Source organism: Cydia pomonella, chromosome 18, assembly GCF_033807575.1.
Source record: "Cydia pomonella isolate Wapato2018A chromosome 18, ilCydPomo1, whole genome shotgun sequence".
Classification (NCBI taxonomy): domain Eukaryota; kingdom Metazoa; phylum Arthropoda; class Insecta; order Lepidoptera; family Tortricidae; genus Cydia; species Cydia pomonella.
The window spans coordinates 1301973-1324784 of NC_084720.1; the positions used below are offsets into that span (position 1 = coordinate 1301973).

At 38.5% G+C, this 22812-nt stretch overlaps 1 protein-coding gene across 2 annotated transcripts in view; it reads right to left on the reverse strand.

Annotated features, from left to right (window-relative positions):
- Nucleotides 1-223: 223 nt before the first annotated feature.
- The window catches only part of LOC133527638 (nose resistant to fluoxetine protein 6-like), a 356837-nt gene continuing 334248 nt past the window's right edge, over nucleotides 224-22812 (reverse strand). The window contains exons 1-13 of one of the 2 annotated variants that reach the window (XM_061864729.1): nucleotides 19363-19545; nucleotides 14260-14399; nucleotides 13843-14024; nucleotides 13478-13623; nucleotides 12487-12601; nucleotides 10951-11038; nucleotides 9442-9608; nucleotides 8470-8655; nucleotides 8042-8215; nucleotides 7328-7481; nucleotides 4449-4635; nucleotides 3195-3337; nucleotides 224-519 (exon numbers count right to left, since the gene is read on the reverse strand). In XM_061864729.1, the coding sequence (XP_061720713.1) occupies nucleotides 370-519; nucleotides 3195-3337; nucleotides 4449-4635; nucleotides 7328-7481; nucleotides 8042-8215; nucleotides 8470-8655; nucleotides 9442-9608; nucleotides 10951-11038; nucleotides 12487-12601; nucleotides 13478-13623; nucleotides 13843-14024; nucleotides 14260-14399; nucleotides 19363-19429 (1899 nt within the window). In that variant the 5' untranslated portion in view covers nucleotides 19430-19545 and the 3' untranslated portion in view covers nucleotides 224-369. Of the gene's footprint in view, nucleotides 520-3194; nucleotides 3338-4448; nucleotides 4636-7327; nucleotides 7482-8041; nucleotides 8216-8469; nucleotides 8656-9441; nucleotides 9609-10950; nucleotides 11039-12486; nucleotides 12602-13477; nucleotides 13624-13842; nucleotides 14025-14259; nucleotides 14400-19362; nucleotides 19546-22812 lie in introns of those variants that run through there. The other variant, XM_061864730.1, reaches the window with a different exon arrangement.

Genomic DNA, 22812 nt, shown 5'->3' on the forward strand with positions numbered 1-22812 from the left:
TGTTATTTTAGACTACTCTATTATAAATCAAATCGGAACCGGACAGTTGGTACCTTTCCTTGTAAGCCAGACTGAGAGATATTATTGTGCATTACAGGTAATGAATACAGATGTTATAAACAATGTTTGTTCTCTGTAACAAATTTTGCGACATACATGAAAAGGGAAATACACGTCCGCAACTCTCAGTTCACTCTTTTTACTTCTAAATAAAATTACTAAGTGAGCGTTTCCTGTAGTTTTTAATTTAAGATCATAAATTGCGAGCTATAAAACGAACTTGCGCTTCTGGATTCAGAATTGAGTTTTGATAATAATTTCGGACATGTTATCGCGTCCGTGGAGCTCAATATTCTCGTATTCTCAGACTTAAACTTTGGTAGTTTCTTCACGCGGCGGCGGCCGCGCCGACGGAGCTATGATGATCTTGATGAGAGCTCCTATCGGGGCCTCCACGGTCAGCCAGAGCAGCGCCGCCGCTATGGTCGTGATGAAAGTAGTTCCGCCGAGGATCATTAGCTGAGAACAAGAAATAGTTACATTCAGTCTTACAATAAAGAAGTGAAATTAAGTCCGCAGCATGCTCGACCGAATTTCACCTTCCCATACAAACAGAGTTTCGTTCCAATTTTACTGAATACTAATTTTACTACGTGTTGAATTGTAATGAAACTTTGCACATAAGTACACCCAAGGCCAAAAGTATGGAAACAAGGTTGTTTTCTTTAATATCTCATGTTTCTGTCTTTGTTTTACAATTGTAACCTAAAATGTACATTAAGCAACCACAAAAGGTTAAAAATACTCGCTAAATATCAAAACATCCTAAAATATTATCAAAAACAATAAAAAAATAATTAGGAAAAAGAATTAATTTAACATTAAAAATTATCAATATCAAATTCGACACTAGGATGTTTTTAATTGAACATGACAACCAAATCTCACTAAAGCTCGACCAGAAATATATTATGATCATTGTCAATAATATATTATTTCCATAGAAATAGGATAGTATAGAACGACTGTCAAACTTCGAAAGTGTGACCAAAAATGAAATGTAAGTGTGTGCGTAAATTGTCTATGTGCGAACAAAAATAGTGATGTCATGTTACAGCATATTAATAATCTATCGATGTTTAACTGCTTTATCGACTACTTTTTTAAATATGTTTGAAAAGTTGAAAATGATAAAGTTGAAGTTGTTTGAAAATGTGTTCGCAAAGAGTTGACTTACCAAAGAAAATTTGAATTTCGCGCCTTTTCCTGCCGACAAGCTGGGTTGGGTGTGTATACGCTGTGTACAAGTATACGCTGTCTTGTGTTTCCTTGTGTTGGCGGCAAAGCCGTGGAAAAGTGGTTAAAATGTAAGTAATGTGTTGGAAAGTGAAGTTTAAATTTATCGCTAAACATGTGCACCCTCAAAAAAGGTATTATAACAATCGTTATTATTTTAAGTCGGTTATAAAGGTAATATCTTAATGATATCTTGTGAACAACTAATTCCATACCTACTAATATACCGACAAGTACATGAACATTTTGTCAAGCCCTACCGTAAAGTAACAGTTTAGGTTTTTACACAAAATATTCTAAATTATTGACTAATATGATGAAATATTAACACACAATTGAAGAAAAACTTATAATGAACTGTATAAATTGGTTTTTTACACTTTTTATGCTGTTAATTTGATAAAATATCGTTTACGAAAATTTCGCTAGGAATATCAAAATTACCTGTGAAATGAGTATTTTCCTGGGTTTTTTGGCCCTGAAACACTACAACCCGGTACACAACAGGACACCATCGTCACTAAATTACTTAATATATATTTTTCTTTATGATTCTCTTATATTTTTCACGTTAAAAAATACGGCAATATGATTTTGGCCGCCTCGGCCGCCTTCGAACTCAAAATTGGTTACGTTTTCTCATATGTAGTCTGCCTCTTTCGCACTTATGGCTTGTTCATATACGTCATGGCTTCCCTTTCGCACACTTCATCTGTCTGTCAAGCGAAGCGACTGACATGTCTCTGATTATTTCATGTATGGGGATGACAGTTCAGTTTAGTATGAAAAATTTAGTTCCAATGAAATTCCGCAATATGGCGCGTGATCATGTATTACTGGTCGGGCTTTAATTACCGATCCATCCGATTGACTGTTTTTCGAAAATACTACTTAGAAAAGAATACTTGCAGACATGAATTAATACTATGTATGTACAGTCAGCGTCAAATACTTCGTAGCAGTCAAAGTGGCCAAATAGTTCGGTACACCATACTAAATATATGGTGTACCGAACTATTTGGCTACTTTGGTTACTACAAAGTATTTGACGCTGACTGTACCTGTTAAACGCCTATTTTAACTTATGCGCCTAATATTCTGTAAATGAATTGTTTTATGTAATAACCTAATTTTGACATGTAAAATACTATGTTTTATTTATGAATAAAAATCTGAAATTGAATCTGAATTACCACCAGAAGTTCATAGCCATAGTGAACCGTATTAGTAATAAAACAAGGTTGATTTTTGTTTACCTAATAATTTTTTAGTCATTAGTGGTTAGGCAGTCATCTGACGATGTTTTCATAGGCAACAGACATACATACCATGTATGTGGGCAGCTTCTATGCGCCGACTAGACCACTGCACTAATGTATGGAGTAGGAACGCACAGTATGACTGGCGCGTCAGTCACAGTCATACATATTACCATGTAGTAGTCTGACATGTATGTGGGCAGCTTCTGCGCGCCAACTAGACCACTCTGCACTAATGTATGGAGTAGGAACGCGCAGTATGACTGGCGCGTCAGTCACAGTCATACATACCATGTAGTAGTCTGACATGTATGTGGGCAGCTTCTGTGCGCCGACTAGACCACTGCACTAATGTATGGAGTAGGAACGCGCAGTATGACTGGCGCGTCAGTCACAGACATACATACCATGTAGTAGTCTGACATGTATGTGGGCAGCTTCTGTGCGCCGACTAGACCACTGCACTAATGTATGGAGTAGGAACGCGCAGTATGACTGGCGCGTCAGTCACAGACATACATACCATGTAGTAGTCTGACATGTATGTGGGCAGCTTCTGTGCGCCGACTAGACCACTGCACTAATGTATGGAGTAGGAACGCGCAGTATGACTGGCGCGTCAGTCACAGACATACATACCATGTAGTAGTCTGACATGTATGTGGGCAGCTTCTGCGCGCCAACTAGACCACGCTGCACTAATGTATGCAGCAGGAACGCGCAGTACGACACTCTGGCAGTCCAGGTGAAGCCGCGCCATTCCAGGATGCCACGGATAACGCCTGGAAAAGAAGGATTTATCATCAGAAAGCTTCAGCATTGGAGGTGTTTTATCTCGCTTGATTCGGAGCGACTTAACAGAAGCATCTCCAGACTTGATCTTGACGCCGTGTCACTGAAATATATAGGTGTAACAAAAATTCTAGGGATTCGTTTAAAAATTAAACTTTAACTTGTTCATAATCAGTACCCCTAGTGTAAATAAATTCGATTTCCAAATGAGACTTAACGCAAACGCGTTCGTCACGTTATGATGTCGATCAAAGTTACACTAGGGGTACAGAACCCGATACCGAATATACACCCTTAACCGGATCTCTACTATTTTTATTACATCTTGTATATATAGCAAAGAGAATTTGAAATAGAGGTGTATTGTCAAAGAAATCTTTGTAGCGACGTAAATTTAATGCCATCTTTCGACACATAATGAAAACTTTTAGAACGCCATTTGACTTTAACCTTATTCTTTCACTGATATGTACCTAAAGGTTATGGCGCCATGGCTTGAAACGATGCTTCTATACCTTTGGCCTTTGCTATATTAGATGGCGCCACTTTTTCATATTAAACAAATTTAACTCATATCAGTCAAATAATAAGGATCAAACTCAAATGGTGTTCTAAAAGTTTTAATTATGTGTCGAAAGATGGCAGTAAATTTACGTCGCTACAAAGTTTTCCTTGACAATACAACTCTATTTCAAATTCTCTTTGATATATAGATAAGTTTTGTTGGTTATCTATTATAATGTGAAGCTACACAACCGTTTCCCAATAAGCGATTTGTTTATGACTGTTTTCCGGCACTGACAGCCATTAGTTCCATCCTGAAGTATTTCATTTGGTTGAAAACTCCTAAAAAGTCAAACAGAACTCAATGATTCGCTGACAGAATATCCATTGTGAACATCTTTAAAGGTGTAGGTACCTTTAGCCTTAAAGATGCCCATGATAAACATGAAGGTGAAGACTTGGAACAGCAGCTTCCGAAGCGTGGCGTATCGGACCCTCACAATCGTCAAGGACTATAAAATACCTCCCACCTTAAAGATGGAGCCCTTGATGAACATTTCGAACAGCGGCTTTCGCAGCTTGGCGTAGAAGATATACCTTCAGCCTTAAAGATGGAGCCCATGATGAACGTGAAGGTGAAGACTTGGAACAGCGGCTTCCGCAGCGTGGCGTACAGGACCCTCACAGCTGTTGAGGGCTCGTAGCCGTCCGCATAGAAGAAGGAGCCGGAGTACACGTTGAAGAACACGATCGGGAGCATCAGCCATATCACCCAGCGATATTTCTGGAATATTGTAGGTAAATATAACATTGTTTATTTAAATTTACAATAGGGTTGTTTCCATCTACAAATCTTAGGGCAGAATTGTATCCCAATAAATTCTTTTGGATTATAAGAACATGTTAAACTACTTTTAGGGGACCTGTAATGACCATATCTTTGTTAATATTGAATTTAAAATATCTTTTGGCACACGTCACGTGACCAAATCCGAAACGTCATTGAAGATTCTGAAATGACAAATGTCAGTTGACAGTTCGTATCTTCTACGTGCGTATGTAGTTATGTGTCAAACCGTAAACTGTGACGTCACACAATTTTCAAAGAGCGTTTTGGGCGCGAAAGCATCTGTCAAAATATATTTTGTTAATTTAACATATTTAAAGCCGTTTTTAGTTTAAAAGTAGAATTTTAGGGCAACTTTTAGTTAATATAGATCGTAATACGAGCGTTTCAAAAAATTTGAAACAACCCTATTGTACCTTAACAGCTAGAGCCACAGCGGCACAAATTGGGAGACAGTAATACTTATACATAAAGTACAATAGTACATTACGATACAAGTGCGAAAAATAGGAAATTCGAAACGAGTGGCGATAAATTAAAACACGACCGAAGGGAGTGTTTTAAATCGACACGAGTTGCGAATTACCTATTCGCACATGTATCGTACAACGTTTTACAGTACATATGGCCCTTTAAATGTTCGACACAGTAACGTAATATGCTACTTCTCGCACTAGTGCTATAAAGTAGCCCCATATGTACTGTAAAAGTATTTTTTACATAACCACATTATATATAATATAATGTATAATACTACTTACAGGCATCTCTCACTCTATCACTCTCTTTACACTCAGTCATCGGTCGTTCGATGGCACTCGCAAACAAATCACACTCCGGGTGTGCCTCGAGCACGGAGATGAGCAGCGCGTGCGCGAGTGTACTGATTAGGCACATGAAAGCCTCGACAAAGACACGACTCACAGAACCAAGACTTAATGGACAAATAATAACATTCCCAGATGAGGTCAAGTACCTAGGGGTCACTTTCGACCAAAAGTTAACTTGGAACCCTCACCTGAGAAATATTGTACAAAAAGCGAAAATGGCCATGTGATCATGCTGTCGAATGGCAGGAGCGAGATGGGGCATAAGACCCAAAATTGCTATGTGGTTAATACACAGCGGTAGTGAGGCCCATTATAACCTACGCCTCCGCAGTCTGGTGAAACGAAACCAAACAACGGCAATAGAAACTTTAAAAAGCCTGCAACGCATGGCTTGTTTAACAGTAACAGGCGCCTTCTCCACGACACCGGGGGCGGCCCTAGATGCACTGCTGGACATTATACCATTCCACTTGTAAGTGCAAAAGGAGGCCATGCAGTGCGTCTACAGAATATGTACGCTAAATAGGCCAAAATGGCGCTCTCAAGCATTAACCAAACTAACACAGATGGTTCCAAGAAAGGCTGATGATGTAGGATGTGGGATCTATGGTGAGAGACCTAAGCTCAGAGCTACCGTCAGCATGCGCACACATCAATCTTCCAGGCAGAAGTCTACGCCATCAACAAATGTACGAAGATTAACCTGGATAGAAACCTAAGATACCAACATATCTACATCTACTCAGACAGCCAGGCTGCTCTGCTGGCACTAGAATCGCTTGAATCTAACTCAAAACTAGTCCAGAACTGTAAATCAAACCTAAATGCACTGGCTAAGTCCAACAAAGTCATACTTAGATGGGTTCTAGGGCACTCCGACATTAACGGAAACGAAGAAGCGGACGGACTTGCTAGAAAGGACGTAGACACACCCCTGGTCGGCCCAGAACCGTTCTGTGGAATCACAAAACGGGATGCATATTCACTCTTCTTCTTCGATTGCTCTTGTTTTTTTCAACTAGAAAAAAAAAGATCAATCGGTTGGTGGAAATTCGTCAAAGGACAAGAACACTCGAAAGCTGTAATCAAAGGGTTCAACAACACTACACTTAAATCAAACAGCAAATTTGCTAAGGAGCTTCTAGGGCTCAAAAGACACAAAAACTGCGCGGGGACCAGAATATTGACTGGACACTGTAAGTTGAACAAACACATGTTTCAAATTGGAAAGAAACAAGATGCGACATGCAGGTTCTGCCAGGAGTCAGAGGAGACTGCAATGCACATTCTCAGTTCCTGTGGACCACTAATGTCAAAAAGAAGTACCCACTTAGGGCGGCACGTATTGCAACCCTATGAAGTACAGAACATTACGGCCCAAAGAATCTGGAATTTACTGGATTCAACGGGCATTAGTAATGAACTTTAAAGGGCTGTCACAATAGATCACTGCCTGATCGACGTGGCACTCAAAGGTCCACAAACTCCAATAATAATAATAAGGCCTCGACAAGGGCTACGCTATCTAAGTATTGCGTTTCAAATAACACCGATCGTGAATTTCACCAAAGAGAGCAACCTACGTAACGGGAGCGAGTCGTACCCTAGGGTTTCATTAATGTAACATCTTAAGCTAATGCTAAATCGGTTAGACCATGTCACTCAGAAGACCGCCAAGAATTAGACCTTTTGGTGGTTCCACATAGTAGAAGACCATCCCTAAATTTCTTATAAATGGTCTTCAAAATATGAATAGGTATTATACTTAAATTTGTTGCTTGTTAAAATTGGATACTAACCTGGAATCTCTCAGAGACGACCTTCTCGTTCTTGAACCAATGTATGGCGAGCAGCCCGCAAGCCATGCCGAGAACGTAAGTGAACATGTTCGTGTGCGCGCGCACGTACATGATACGGAACGTGTCGTACGTCTTGTAGAGGCTACGGTACAATCTGGGGAAGAAAACACGGAAATTAAACAAGATTTAGAAAGGATCTACATTTCAAAAGGTTTTATGTAACCTTTTGCTACGTCTAAATAACCTTGGGTTCCGCTTGGCAATGGCATCTCAAGAATTGACACCTGCTGTAGTGGATACGAAGTTTTTACGGTTCCGTACCAAAAGGGTCAAACGGGACCCTATTACGCTATTACTGAGACTCCGCTCTCCGTCCGTCCGTCCGTCTGTCACCAGGCTGTATCTCATGAACCGTGATAGTTAGCCAGTTGAAATTTCTACAGATTATGTATTTCTGTTGCCGCTATAACAACAAATACTAAAAACAGATTAAATAAAAATTTCTTTCCAATCTCGAGGTTCTCATCCAATCACCAAAGTTAAGCAACGTCGGGCGGGGTCAGTACTTGGATGGGTGACCGTTTTCCATCTTTGCCATCTGATCTTCCCATCCAGAATGTTTTCTTGCGAAGATTTTTCTTCACTAACAAGCGTCTGTTTAGACTTGTATAGACATCATTAAAATGATAAAAAGCAAAGGTTGGTCCAACTTACTCTGGAGATTGATAGACCACGGCATCCAAGTTCTGAAAATAGGTGTGAGCCGCTGGCATAAGCAGCGCGAGCACTCCCAAAACAGCTAGCACCATGGCTTGATAGCGCGGACGGCGGAACACAACGCATACAAGCATGCCTACTGCGCATAGCTGTGTATCAGCTGCTAGGTACCTATGTAAAGATAAAAAGTCATCAAGGCATATTTATGGACACATGGTACCAATACCGTATACCCAGTTACGGACTCATAATATAGGAAAATTGGCCAAGAGAGAGCTTTGTTATTGGTGAATTCAGGCCATAATTAATTTAAAAAGTTGTTGTCAAGTTTCAAGAAAAGACAGTCTAATGTTCCATACAGGCTATAAAAAGTTTCGTTTAAATGCAAGAATCCATAAGCGTGTCAAGTTTTAATTTCAACTCACCAAGTTTGCGGCAAGCAGTGCGAGTTGTCATAGATATAGTTGTTGATATACAGCAGATGCGCCCACCAGTACTGCCAGCAGGCTTCGGCCTCGTTGGTGACCACTAAGTCCCATTGCGGACCGTCCGCCAGATGACGGTTGATAGTCATCACCGTGAACAGCACTAACGCCATCACGGGGGTCAATCTGAAAAAGGACGGAAGAGTTTTGAATGTTGTACAAAGAGATTTAGATGGCAAGGCAATTGACGATTCATCATCATCAGCTGAATGATGTTTACCTACATGTGGACATAGGCTTCTTCCAGGGATCTCAAGGATCAAGGACATATAGACCATATTGACGGTGTTCTATGTTAAGGGCGCCTCTGGCTTCCGTTTCTGCCTCAAAGGCCATCGATTGTACCAGGAGCATGCCCTGTGACCGGTAGATAGGGATGAAATGTAGGAGTAGATGACAGTTCCATTACGTTTCTTCTGGTTAAGCTACTGACAAGTAGTTTCCAAGTTCACTTCATGAAGGGATATTGCCGAACCATAAAACGACTACCCCATGACAGTTTATAGTGTTATGAACATATCAAACCAGAAGTATTTTAAATTAGTGTTCCAAGGAATTGTCCAGATTAATTCCTTCCACTTCTATCCGCCATCGCCACATGCGACAACATTTCTATCTTAAGCGCTCAAATGGTTGACATTTCTCAACTGTTTCTTGAGAAACCTCCTGCCTCGCCCAGCGAAACTGTGTAATGCATACTGTGAAACGGTAATTCTAAACCGCAACGACCTTCAAGAATAGAGAGTACTTCCATCTTTAAGGCTGGCAACGCATTTGCATCTCATCTGTTGTTACAGGTGTCCATGGGCGACAGAACCTAAGTGATTCGTCTGCTTTATTGCCTCTTATATCACACAAAAAATTGTTGATGAGGATTAAAAAACTATGAAGTCTCTATTTAATGTTCCTCACCTCAGCCAACGCAACGTCATAGCCTTAGGCCATTCCCAGAACGTGATCTTAATCTTCTCCGCCAGCACCTCCAAGTTGAACGCCAGCAGGAAGCCGGACATCACGAAGAACGTGTACGTCACCACGTCGCCGTTCACGAGCAGGATTTTAAAGGGGTCTTCGTAAGTCTGCGAATTATTATTTTGGGTAACAGTCTTGGAAAAAATAATTATTTAGGGTAATCTTGGTATAATCTGCGGCCTTATTTAAAGCTTATTAAAAAGCTTCTTTATATAATGCACGTGGAGTATGATGTGGTCCAATATCTAACGTAGCTCAACAACAGGTTTGGTTTTGTACAAAATTTTGCTCACAGAGCACGTATCGTTTCGGGCTTGCAAATCGGTTAAATGTGTTTTATTACTTGTAGTTTGGTAGGTACCGTGAAAGCATTCTCGTTATCTACGTATATTGGAAAGTTATTGATTCATTTAATGTCTATTTCTTTTGACTTGTAGAATACTTTCGGGAGCCCCAAACGGTTTTATAGTATAAACAAAATGCGTCATCATAATTCCACAGATTTTTGGTTCGTTAATTAAATCTTTTCCAGGCCGCACCAATCTACAAAAATCCAAATATATTCCAATTATAATAATAGCTTGATGATTAACTTGAAGACAAGTCTCATTTTACGAAAGACCAATTTAGTTTGAATCGTTTGTTCTGACTGCTAAGCATTGAAATTCTATTGCGGCGTATTATTATTATTGGGGTTTCGGGCCTTTGAGTGCCACGTCGACCAGGTAGTGATCTATTGTGACAGCCCTTTAAAGTTCATTACTGATGCCCGTTGAATCCAGGAAATTCCAGATTCTTTGGGCCGTAATGTTCTGTACCTCATAGGGTTACAATACGTGCCGCCCTAAGTGGGTACTTCTTTTTGACATTAGTGGTCCACAGGAGCAGAGAATGTGCATTGCAGTCTCCTCTGACTCATGGCAGAACCTGCATGTCGCGTCTTGTTTCTTCCCAATTTGAAACATGTGTTTGTTCAACTTACAGTGTCCAGTCAATATTCTGGTCACCGCGCAGGTTTTATGTCTTTTGAGCTCTAAGAGCTCCTTAGCAAATTTGTTGTTGAACCCTTTGATTAGAGCTTTCGAGTGTTCTTGTCCTTTGACGAATTTCCACCAATCGATTGCTCTTGTTTTTTCTAAGTTGCTGAGCAGAGAATATGCATCCCGTTTTGTGATTCCACAGAACGGTTCTGGGCCGACCAGGGGTGTGTCTGCGCCCTTTCTAGCAAGTTCGTCCGCTTCTTCGTTTCCGTTAATGTCGGAGTGCCCTGGTACCCATCTAAGTATGACTTTGTTGGAGTTAGCCAGTGCATTTAGGTTTGTTTTACAGTTCTGGACTAGTTTCGAGTTTGACTCCAGGGATTCTAGTGCCGCGTAACCTGGTCGATAAATTGTACTATGTCTGGAAAAGGGTTTGTTCAGTCATCATATGCTATTGTTGTTTTCTTACCACTTCAAAGTAGAGAGGGTTCTTTAAGAAGGAGAAGGCCATCACTAATGCTGTGTGGGTCGTGTACACTCCGAATAACGTCAGGGTCCTGTGGAAAAAATTGTGTTAAATAAAACCGGCCAAGAGCGTGGCCCGACATGCTGGTGGTTCAAAAGTTAGAGGGGGGGGGACACATTTTTTTTTCTTTCGGAGCGATTATCTCCGAATAAATTCACTTTATCAAAAAATGTTTCTTGAAAACCCCTATTAGTTTTGAAAGACCTTTCCAACAATACCCCACAGGTTGAAGCGATAAAAAAAAATTCACCCCCACTTTACGTGTAGGGGAAGTACCCTAAAAAAAAAAATTTTTAGATTTTATTGTACGACTTTGTCGGCTTTATTGTTTATATATCCTTACCAAATTTCAACTTTCTAGCACTAACGACCACGGAGCAAAGCCTCGGACAGACAGACAGACAGACAGACAGACAGACGGACATGGCGAAACTATAAGGGTTCCTAGTTGACTACGGAACCCTAACTAGTTGACTACGGAACCCTAAAAAAGAGTCTGCAAAAAATCCCGACCCTAAAACACTCAGAATAAGTTGTAATATCGGTTGCTTGCTGACATATCGTCAGGCTTCATTCGGTTTATGAAGAAAAACCCGAATAGATCTCACTGTCCAAGTTCAAAAACATGAATCTTTGTACTGTAGTCTTTTAAAATTCTTGTCATGACGCGATTCCCACATGACACGAGATAACTCTTTCCTCTTGCAAGAAAATGCTTTTCGCGACCCTAATTATTTGCTGTTTGTAACCTATGTTTCTTCTTTTTTTATCTTCTGAACTGAATGACTCCCACGACCTCCGTTAGAGGATCGCGATCCCTTAACTTGAAAACCGGCCAAGTGCGAGTCGGACTCGCACAGGAAGGGTTCCGTACCATTATCTATAAAAACGGTCACCCATCCAAGTACTGACCCCGCCCGACGTTGCTTAACTTCCGTGATTGGATGAGAACCTCGATTGGAAAGAAATATTTATTTTATTCTGTTTTTAGTATTTGTTGTTATAGCGGCAACAGAAATACTCAGTAAATAATCAGTAGCAATTTCAACTGGCTAACTATCACGGTTCATGAGATACAGCCTGGTGACAGACGGACGGACGGACAGCACAGTCTCAGTAATAGGGTCCCATTTGACCCTTTGGGTCATCATCATTCTCCTAGCGTTTGTCCCGTACTGTGACGGGGTCCGCTTTCCTACTTTTCTCCTTCCACTTCGCTCTATCCTGGACGTCGTTTTCCGTTTGACCGTTTTGGTACGGAACCCCAAAAAAAGCCTCGACAACCCATCAGGTTGAATAACACTTATTAACTTTTTTCCTAGGCTATTCTGGTATCCTACTGCTGAGCAAAGGCTACTACTAAAGGCTCTTCTGGCTAGTTGTTGAGGAAGGTGTCTACGTCGTCAGGCCAGATGGCGGGATGGATGGAGATCCATGTGTCTTAAATATAATTGAAAAGAATTTTGACCTGTTGGTTACCTTAGTCCATTGAAGACCCGAAGCCTGCGCAATCTGTGGTCGGGCCCGTCGAACCCGGCAGAGGTCAGTTTGCGCCAGTTTCTTCGGATAGAGAACGCCAATAAGTACGGGTTCCCTGAAATTAATCAATGCAGAACTGAAAACAGTAACTGAAGAACTCGCTTGCTTAAGTCATTAAACGAAAGTGGATGTTCAGGTACAAATAACTTTTTATGATTAAAAACTTTACGACAATCGGGTAGAATAGGTGCCTACGATCAGCCCAGACCACCAGAGTCAGATCAGACAAGTCTTCAACTCCTACTCCTCATATCAACGTTTCTTCGTTTCGCATTTTGCATTCTGAGGGAGCACAGCACAAGTTCTACGTTGGCAACCTAATCCTAAGAATCCATGCAATCAAAAAAGCTATTGTTATGCTAAGCTACCTATACGTATTGTAAATTTGTTTTCTTTGTGGTGCAACAAATAATACTTATTTACTTACTCTTCTTCCTCGCGTTTGTCCCGGCATTTTTGCCACGGCTCATGGGAGCCTGGGGTCCGCTTGACAACTAATCCCCAGAATTGGCGTAGGCACTAGTTTTTATGAGCTTTCGCTTGTAGCTTGACTGCCATCTGACCTTCTAACCCAGAGGGTAATCTAGGCCTTATAGCCTTGGGATTAGTCCGGTTTCCTCACGATATTAACTATCGGCCACGATGTGAGCTATTGTTATCTAAGCTCCAGAAAGAAAACTAGACCTTAACGGAATTCGTTCGCTTTCCTTACGATATTTTCCTGTACCAAAAAGCAATTTCATGAAATCCATTGGTAAAAGCCAGGGATCAAATTCATGACCTTCGATTGGAAAGTCGAACGCCTTACAGATAGGCCACAAACGCTTATCAGAGAGGTATTTAATCATAGGTTCATATGGACTAAACGTGGATTAAAGATTTTACTGTGTTGTTTATGATACAAATCTTCAATTGTAAACACTGGACTAACCTGGAGTGTCGTCCTGAATAAAATCATGCCACGTTCCCAGCACGTTGACTATTATGAGAGCCATGTAAACTCCTGCCATCACGTAATCTGCGGCGGAGAAACGCCTCTTTACCCCGTGTTTCTTGCAAGTCGATACATCCGTTACTCTGCAAAAGAACAGTTTTACTTTCATCACTCTGCAAGTTAGTCCAACATATAAATACCGCAGGTCACATTATATTAAATAAATAATTTCACGAATTGTTAATAGGCATTTTGATGAAAAAATGCGAATCAAAGAATATTGTTTGTAACTATTGTTAAAAATTAGGAATATTACCATGATTTGAGTGAAAGATGTGGTATAATATATATTATTACGTTACCTGGCGGTCAACTTGTGTGTCCGCCATATGGAAGCATTCACGCATTCCTCAAGAACCTGTCTTAGGTCTTCAGGGTTTTCCAAGTACCTTCCCTGTGTGAAGTCCTTACAAGTGTCTGTGACACATATTGCTCTGTGTATTTGTGTGTGGTTGTAGTGTTTCTTCGTACTGGCTGAGTATTCCTGTAAAGAAGTTAAAGAATTAAAGTGTCTGGTTGTTGTAAATTTTAACCAAAGAATTCCATAGGGATTCCAATGTCGAATTTGGTCTGGGGAAAAACGTAGCTTGATTTCGCAGTTTTGATTATTATATCTTACAGATATAATAATGTAATATATATTATTATTATATATTACAGTCGACAAACGCATGTGATTTGTTGCAAGGCCTGTGGAGCCCCTTAACGCGAGCAGTTACCTGTAGAATTCGCATGAGGTCCGGATTTTCCCCAGGGTACAAATCTGCATCTAGGACACAATAGAGTCCTTTAGATGCCACCAGACAGCGATCATAGTCGTCCATTACGTACAGCTCTGGCATTTTGTAGTACTCCGTTACTGCAATATAGTATAATTTGACAAGTAAGTATTTTGATAAAATCTTTTAGGGAAGTTTTATTTTACAAGGATGAAATGAAAGCCTTCGATAAAAGAAAGACAAGAACCAAGTGTTGGTTTCTGTCCAACCAGACTTGTTGGTTGGTTGTTTAGTGTGAATGGTGAGAATTGGGCGAATCTTCCGCATAACCAGGATAAACTGAAATATAACTATGTCATATATGGGACTAATGTGTTTTATTATTTATTCATTCATTAACAATATTACAATTCTGTCTGAATATTGACTATATGTAATACTTAATCTAACATGCGTCAATTCTATATACTATAGTAAAAGATGAATTACAAAATTTCATACAAAATATCAAAACATCAATACGAAATCATTTTGTTAATAGGCTACGGATACTGCTTACCATCAGGCAGGCCGTATGCTTGTTTGCCACCGACGTAGTATATATATATATATATACAATATATATATATAAAATCGGGCAAATATCGATTTTTTGTATTTCATTGATTTATACTTGTAATTGATACAAAAGCACATAAACTAATGATAATTTTATTATACAAAACAGAAATTCATTTAATTCATCGCAATAAATTCTTATTAGTTACATATATGGTACTTAACACAAAAAATTGGATGTGCTTAAATATCGACCGAAACCAAAATGAATTTGCATAAATACTTTCGTGTGAATCATAATAACGCATTTATTTGATTTGTATACTTCACTATGTTTATTTGTGGAAATTTGTAGTCTGACTTGTATTTTATTGTATTCATGATAATAATCATAAGTTTATGACTTATGATTATTATTATTAGACCGCTGTACGACCAGCAATGATTTATGGTGCCGAATGCTGGCCACTCAGAAAAGACCAGGCGCAACAACTACATGTAGCCGAAATGCTACGCTGGTCAGCAGGTGTGGAAGCCTGAAAGTAACACCGATATCTGATAAGCTAGCCGAAACGAGACTACGCTGGTACGGACACGTTATGAGAAGGCCCGAAGACCATATGGCCCGTAAAGTGCTATCGACACCGGTCCAAGAGGTTCCGGCACATGGCTATCGGTAGTAAATAGTGACCCCGAAGCTCTAGAATTAGATCCAATGACGACCCAGAATGGAATAAGCTGGCGAAAAGCGATTAGGAGAGCCGACCCCAACTGAACATGGGATAAGGCGAAGAAAGAAGAAGACATGATAATAATCATAAAAAGTTATTTTCTCTCGGGGTTCTTGATCTCTAAGCCGATTTTAAATACAATAATTCATAATAAGCTAAAAAATTATTCATAATTCTTAGCTAAGAGTACGTAATTTTGCTAAATAATTTTAAACCTATAATAGTAAGTTTATACATAACGTAATAAACTTGAAAATGAAACAAACAATGTTTCAAATAACAATAGAAATAAAATAAAAATTAATTCATTTTTATTTTAGGTATTATATTTGACCTCAAAATCCTGGCCTTTGCTTGCATAAACAAAGCAAAATATATTTAATTTTAAATATTTATTGTAAAAAAGATGAACTTAACCAAGTGCCCGATTCAGGATTTAATAACTTGTTATAGGTTTTAACTTGCCTTTGTGATTCATGCGCATACGCACGACGTTAACTTACTTAATTTTTTTACAAGTTTTTATTTAGTTTCACCTGTTCCGTTGTCTGTCGGTCTGTAATCAAATCTTGCAAGTTAAATTTGATCCACTTCCCGGTTACCAATTGAGCTGAAATTTTGCATACTTATGTAAATCGGATGAAAATGTAATATTAAGCTGACATGGATCTGATCTGATGATGGAAGCAGGTGGCCATGGGAACTCTGTGATAAAACAACGCAAACTAATTGTGTTTGGGGTTTTTAAAATTGTCTCGGTGAGTTTTAGTTGCCTGTGGAAAGAAAAGTACAGTCAGCGATAAAAACTTGTACCAAAAATTATATTTTTGATAAACCTTACGCATGTATCAGTCAGAGTGAGCGATCTTCAATGTCGTATCAAAACTATATCAAATTGTCAAATCGGAATCGGGCTCTAGTCAAGTTAATATTGGAATGAATATATTTAGACATGCTAAAGCTAAAAATTAGTAGAATAAGCTTTATTTGGGGATCTGTAGTCGAAGGGGGACAAACGGAACCTTATTACCAAGCCTACGCTGTCTGTCTGTCAGCAGACTGTGTCTCAAAAACGGATTTCACGCGTAACCCATATGTGTATTTTGTATTTGTAACCGACATGCGAAAACTATTGTTAATTAAAACGTACAATGTACTTATTAACGTAGCATGCAAAACAAAATACTTTGACTACAGGACTAGTACAAAACCGGATGAACGTTACAGTTTGAGCAAACACAATTTATATGAACATAAAAAAAATCTAATATCTTAAATAAATGATAAAATTAATTAAAAATCAAAACATTTCACTTAAACATTCATAAAAGTTAGCAAAATTTTACATATATTATTATTATACATGTTTATACCTACAACTATTAAAATTACAATTCAAAGTAAAAAAAACGAAATATAAATTACCATCAATTAATAAATAATAAATTGTTTATTTAATCTTTATTTAAGCTTTACTCTATACCTATCTACTGACATTAAGATTACCGCCAAATTGTGCCGTATACCTTAAGGCGCTCACCGTTCAGTGGCGCCCTCATTAGGGGGATTGTGTTTTATAATAATTCAGTATACCAAACTTTGTTATCCTACTACTTATTCCCCAATTTTCGATATAGTTTTATATTATTTACTTTTGACTTCATCAGCAATTATAATCTAAAGGGAAAAAAGTGGACTTTTGGTCACCATTTGCCGTTTATTGTAATTGCCAAAATTGGGAGAACAGTAGCACTATATAAACCAGTAAACAGTAAACTTTAATATATTGGATTATACAGAAATGGATTGGTTTATTAGAAAACACAATCCCCCTAGTGAGGGCGCCAAAAAACCGCGGCGTAAAATAACAAAAAAAAACCGCGGTGGTTAAATTGAACAAAGAAAACGTGTTTTCTTGTTTTTCGTTTTAAATTTATCGGTTAGCGGACCTGGGTATGTCCTTAAACTACGTCCAAAAGAGAGGTATGGGCATTGTGAATGTCATCTCGCTTTGTGTGGTAGGGCACAGCAAAGCGGATGTCATTCCAGATCTAGAGCAGAGCCCAACTGAGGAAGTACCTCCACCTTACAGAAAACCGCAGCCAAATAACACTAGATCCTACTCATAGTGTTGTGTTCCTGCCTGTGAGTGAGGTTGCCAGAGCTCAACGAGGGTGCGGAGTGTTAGGGTCTCTGGAGTTGCAAGCGTCCATAGGCACGGAGACTGCTGTCCACCAGGCCGGCCGTATGCTTGTTTGCCACCGACGTAGTATTAAAAAAAGCGGGCTCTATTCTATTTCAGAACTCGTAATAGGTAGACGGTTGAAACTGACACATACTATGTAAATGTTCATAAATATATCGTCGCTATAATAACAAATATTTAAAAAAGCTAATCCTATTACAATTTTACTTATTTGGTGTGTCTGGACCGATTTTTATTTTGATGTCGAATTACTTTTTGTTTGGTTTCGGATCAAATTTGTCTGGTTGAAGAACTCTTTATTCAAGTCAAGGTGGCATAAATACGCAATCACAATTTGTCCTGAAGATTTATTTAATATAATACTTCGTAACTCAGTGGTATATTCTTTAGAATATTAAAAATCGACCAAATACATAAAGGTGAAAAATATATGTCAACAAATCTTAAATATTAAATAATAATAAATAAATATTATAGGACATTATTACACAAATTGACTAAGTCCCACAGTAAGCTCAATAAGGCTTGTGTTGAGGGTACTTAGACAACGATATATATAATATATAAATACTTACATACATAGAAAACACCCATGACTCAGGAACAAATATCCATGCTCATCACACGAATAAATGCCCTTACCAGGATTTGAACCCGGGACCATCGGCTTCATAGGCAGGGTCACTACCCACGAGGCCAGACCGGTCGTCATCTTAAACTATGTTTTCTATTAATGGCAAGTGGACGTGGGACCTGAATATTCTTCCAAAACTGTTTAGTCTACTGCTTTTTTAGGGTGCCGTACCAAAAAGGTACAAAAGGAACCCTTATAGTGTGACTCTGTTCGTCCGTCCGTCTGTCTGTCTGTCACAACGTTAAATGTCTTAAGAACCACTTAAGCTATCGTTTTGATATAGGGAATAGTTATGAACAACGATAACCCAGCCCAGGGCGCAAAAATATGTGACACGCCCTCATGGCAGTACAAATACTACAAATAAGATCGTCTCAGATATTATTGCGGCCTTCGTTGTGTAACCCTGTGTATATCATATTATTGCAGGTGACTGGATACTTAATAGGAATTCTCAACCTTTTACCATATTACCTTTCACTTTTAATGCAATAAATATTTTTCATTTTTGTTTCACTGTACCAGGTACCATGAATGAAACAATTTAATTTTCACCACACCAGCTGGTAAAGACTCTTGACTGTTCAAAAACTGACGAGAAAGTTACATTTTATCCACATGTGGGGAAAAGTAACCAGATGCAAATTTTGAGTTGTTTCCTAATGTTAGCTGGTGGAATTTACTTTTAAATGATGATTTTGAGTGATAAATATTTAATGACGTTCATTTGGATTTGATTTTGTTTGATACATTACAGTTAATATTTTTTTCGGGTTGATGTGGTCCAAAATTTTGTGTTTCAATCGGGGGGAAAATTTGTTTTACCCTCGCACTTTGAAACCCTCGCAATGCTCAAAACTACGCTCGTGGTTCAATTCTGGAATCTTTCGCTTGCTCAGGTATCAATATTAACAGTAGTGGTAAAACAATAACTTTGCCCCCTTGTAAAACAAATAACTATTAAATATACTTACAATTTAACGAATATATAACACCTGAAGCCTGACGAGCCAAAAAAATTAACATTAGTAACTTCTGCATTTTGCCTTAATCTATTAAATATAAATTAATTTTAAAAAGCCAAGCGACGTTGCGCTGGCGTGAGTCAACCACCAAATAAAATATTAATATAAAATATTACAGGATCGGTAATGAATACAGAAACAACCTTAGTAGTGGTATTGACATTATAATTAGGGTTCCTTAGATTGGCAGAGGGGCGAATGTTTATGAAAATAACATTAAGACGGGGCATTATTAGCGACAATGTACTTTTTATAGTGATTTTTTACGTTTCAATCACAGGCAAATGCCGTGAAAAAAATAATATAAAAACTATATTTGTAGGGCAGACCCCGACCAAAACCTTAAAATGTTAAAGTTGGCTATAAACATTTTTTTTTCGGTGGCAAACAAGCATACGGCCCTCCTGATGGTAAGCAGTCTCCGTAGCCTATGTACGCCTGCAACTCTAGAGGAGTTACATGCGCGTTGCCGACCCTAAAAACCCTCCCTTCCCTAGGCAGGAACACAACACTATGAGTAGGGTCTAGTGTTATTTGGCTGCGGTTTTCTGTAAGGTGGAGGTACCCAGTTGGGCCCTGCTCTAGATCTGGAATGACATCCACTGGCTGTGCCCTACCACACAAAGCGAGATGACATTCACAATGCCCATACCTCTCTTGTGGACGTAGCTTAAGGACGTACCCGGGTCAAAGTTGCGAAAAAAGACTATTTTGTATTTATGTTCAACTGTTTCTTGCTGCCCTGCACACTATATCAGTATAATTTTAGTACAATATAGCTAGTTATATATATGTAGCCGAGGGATCTAAGAAGTCAAAGATTTAAACTAAACTTTATTTTCAGATCATTTATATGATAGATATAAATAGATATAAATATAGCAGAAGAAAAACATCTGTTTGCCTTGAGGGTATTTAAGATAGAGCAGTATTGCCTAGGTAATAAGGGTCATGACTGGATAAAATAACCTTTACTAGGAGGGTACGTAGGAGGGATACTTGAAAGGACCTTTTTTTATATTATACATTTAGTTTGACAGTAGGTACCTATTATTTGTAATTCAAAAATCATTTTCAGAAGTAACTTAAAAAAAGTATATATTTCCTATCAGTTTTAATTTGTTTGTGACATACTAATTTAGTAAAAAGTAAATAATATGTACGTTTTGACAAATATTTTACCACTGAATATATTTTTATTTATGTTAATTAGTGTATATTATTTTCAATATCCATTTGCTGGTATCCAGTAAGCCACACAAACATACCCGTTCTCTGACGTATTTTAAGTCGAAAACGCTCGACATGTTTCACTCCGTACCGAGAAGTGTCGTCAAGAGCTGGCGTTGACCCGTTTTAACTTATTTAATATGTCTGTGTCTCACGGAAGTTTTGCTATCAAAGTAGCAAACATGTTTGTTCTACTTCATATAAATTATCGGTCTTGTCACAAGTTGCTAAAATTATCGTAGAATTACCCTGGAATCCGATTCAGATACATCAATTTGTTATGAGTTTGACCTGGTTTTGAAACGACCTTGTCGGTCGCTCAAGCTGATTGAGACGATCGTCAAAGTCGTATCAAAACCAGTTGAAACTCGTAGCGAGTTATTAAATACAGGCCTCAAGGCTATTTTATAAGTCAATACAACATTAGTAACATCATATAGTGACATGAAAAATACATAAAAACATTTATAAATACAACAGCCAATACCTGCGCAAAATATTACATTATAATAATCTTAAAATAAATAATTACTCTATAGTTATAAATATATTAAACCTGGAGATGTAAAAGGTCCCCAATGTCAGAGTACTAATACTATTAAGATCTGGAGGTCTAGTGTCACTCCAACTGTTAAAATGAAATTTCTACTAAATAAATAAATCGCATCTAGACTGTTAAGCTACGTCTCATAAATTAATGCTACAGAATACATTATTTTACAATATGGCGGACGAATGTTAGAAATGTCACCGTATTTAAGAATTATTTCGCTTAAAACGTAGTTTTTTCTTCGCAAGTGTGATGAAAAACATTGCGTGTAACTCCGGGGGTATGAATTTTGCAAGCCCGAGTCTTTAATGCACTCCAGCGTTTACTTACCCCCGACGTTGCACAATGTACTATTCTGCGAAAAAAATTGTTTTCATAGTAATTATGCCTTTCAGTTTCCATAATGTTGTTGGTATGGCTATGTCATACCCCGAAGTAAACGGAGTTAAAAAAAACACCGTATTGCGGGCACCTCGCTAGTACATACTCCCAATATTAGTGCAAATTACTTTAAACACATCTCATATAAAGTAATTTATGTAGACGCGAGCGAATATGTCAACGCCAAAACTGGTGGTAGCCGGACCGGTCACAAGTTCCCAATATATTGTAGAGTTGCTCCCCTGTTTTACATAAGTAACGTATGCAGTAAATATTTTCGTACCTGCCCACTTATCGGATATTAAATACATTATTCAATGCGCAAAAAAAGGTGCATAATGAAATTCCTTTTTACTATTTTCTTGAATAATGGAAATACAAGACACATTAAATATGGTGTTTTGTAAACAAGTTGCATGTTGTAAACAATTTAATGAAGCGATATTATCCAGGTACTTGTTTTACGGCCGGATTCGAAGAATGAAATACGATAACGATAAGTTCGATTCGGGCAACCAAAGTCATTTTGACGTTAGAAATATCGTAGATAGATCTTATTGGGATCACAGCGGAATCGAAATAAAAGTCAACTTTGACATGTCGTTTAGTTATCGATCTTTCCAAGATCTTAAACGTGTCTTAAGCATTCTTCGAATTGGGCCGTTTGTTTTTTTTATACTACGTCAGTGGCAAACAAGCATACGGCCCGCCTGATGGTAAGCAGTCTCCGTAGCCTATGTACGCCTGCAACTCCAGAGGAGTTACATTCGCGTTGCCGACCCTAAACACCCCCCCCCCCACCCTCGTTGAGCTCTGGCAACCTTACTTTAATTTAAATAGAAACAAAAAGATGTGATATTGGTGAAAAATTTAAAAAAGGGTTTTTTTTTTTATACTACGAGGGTCATGCCAAAAGAAATTAGATACTCAAAAGTTACCGACTTTATTCTTTATTACAGCTATCTATTTTTTCGAAGTAGTCACCGTGAACACGTATACACTTTTCCATCCGTCTAAACCACTTAGAAAATACCGATGACCACTCTTCTTTAGATACCTCAGAAATTTCATAATTATACGCAGCCAGGGCATCTTCTTTGTTCTCAAATCGCCTTCCTTTTAATTTTTCTTTAATTTTGGGAAATAAGTAAAAATCGCAAGGGGCTAGGTCGGGGGAATATGGCGGGTGGGGCAAGATAGTCACGTTTTTTGAGCTGAAATAGTCAAGTGTTCTAGCA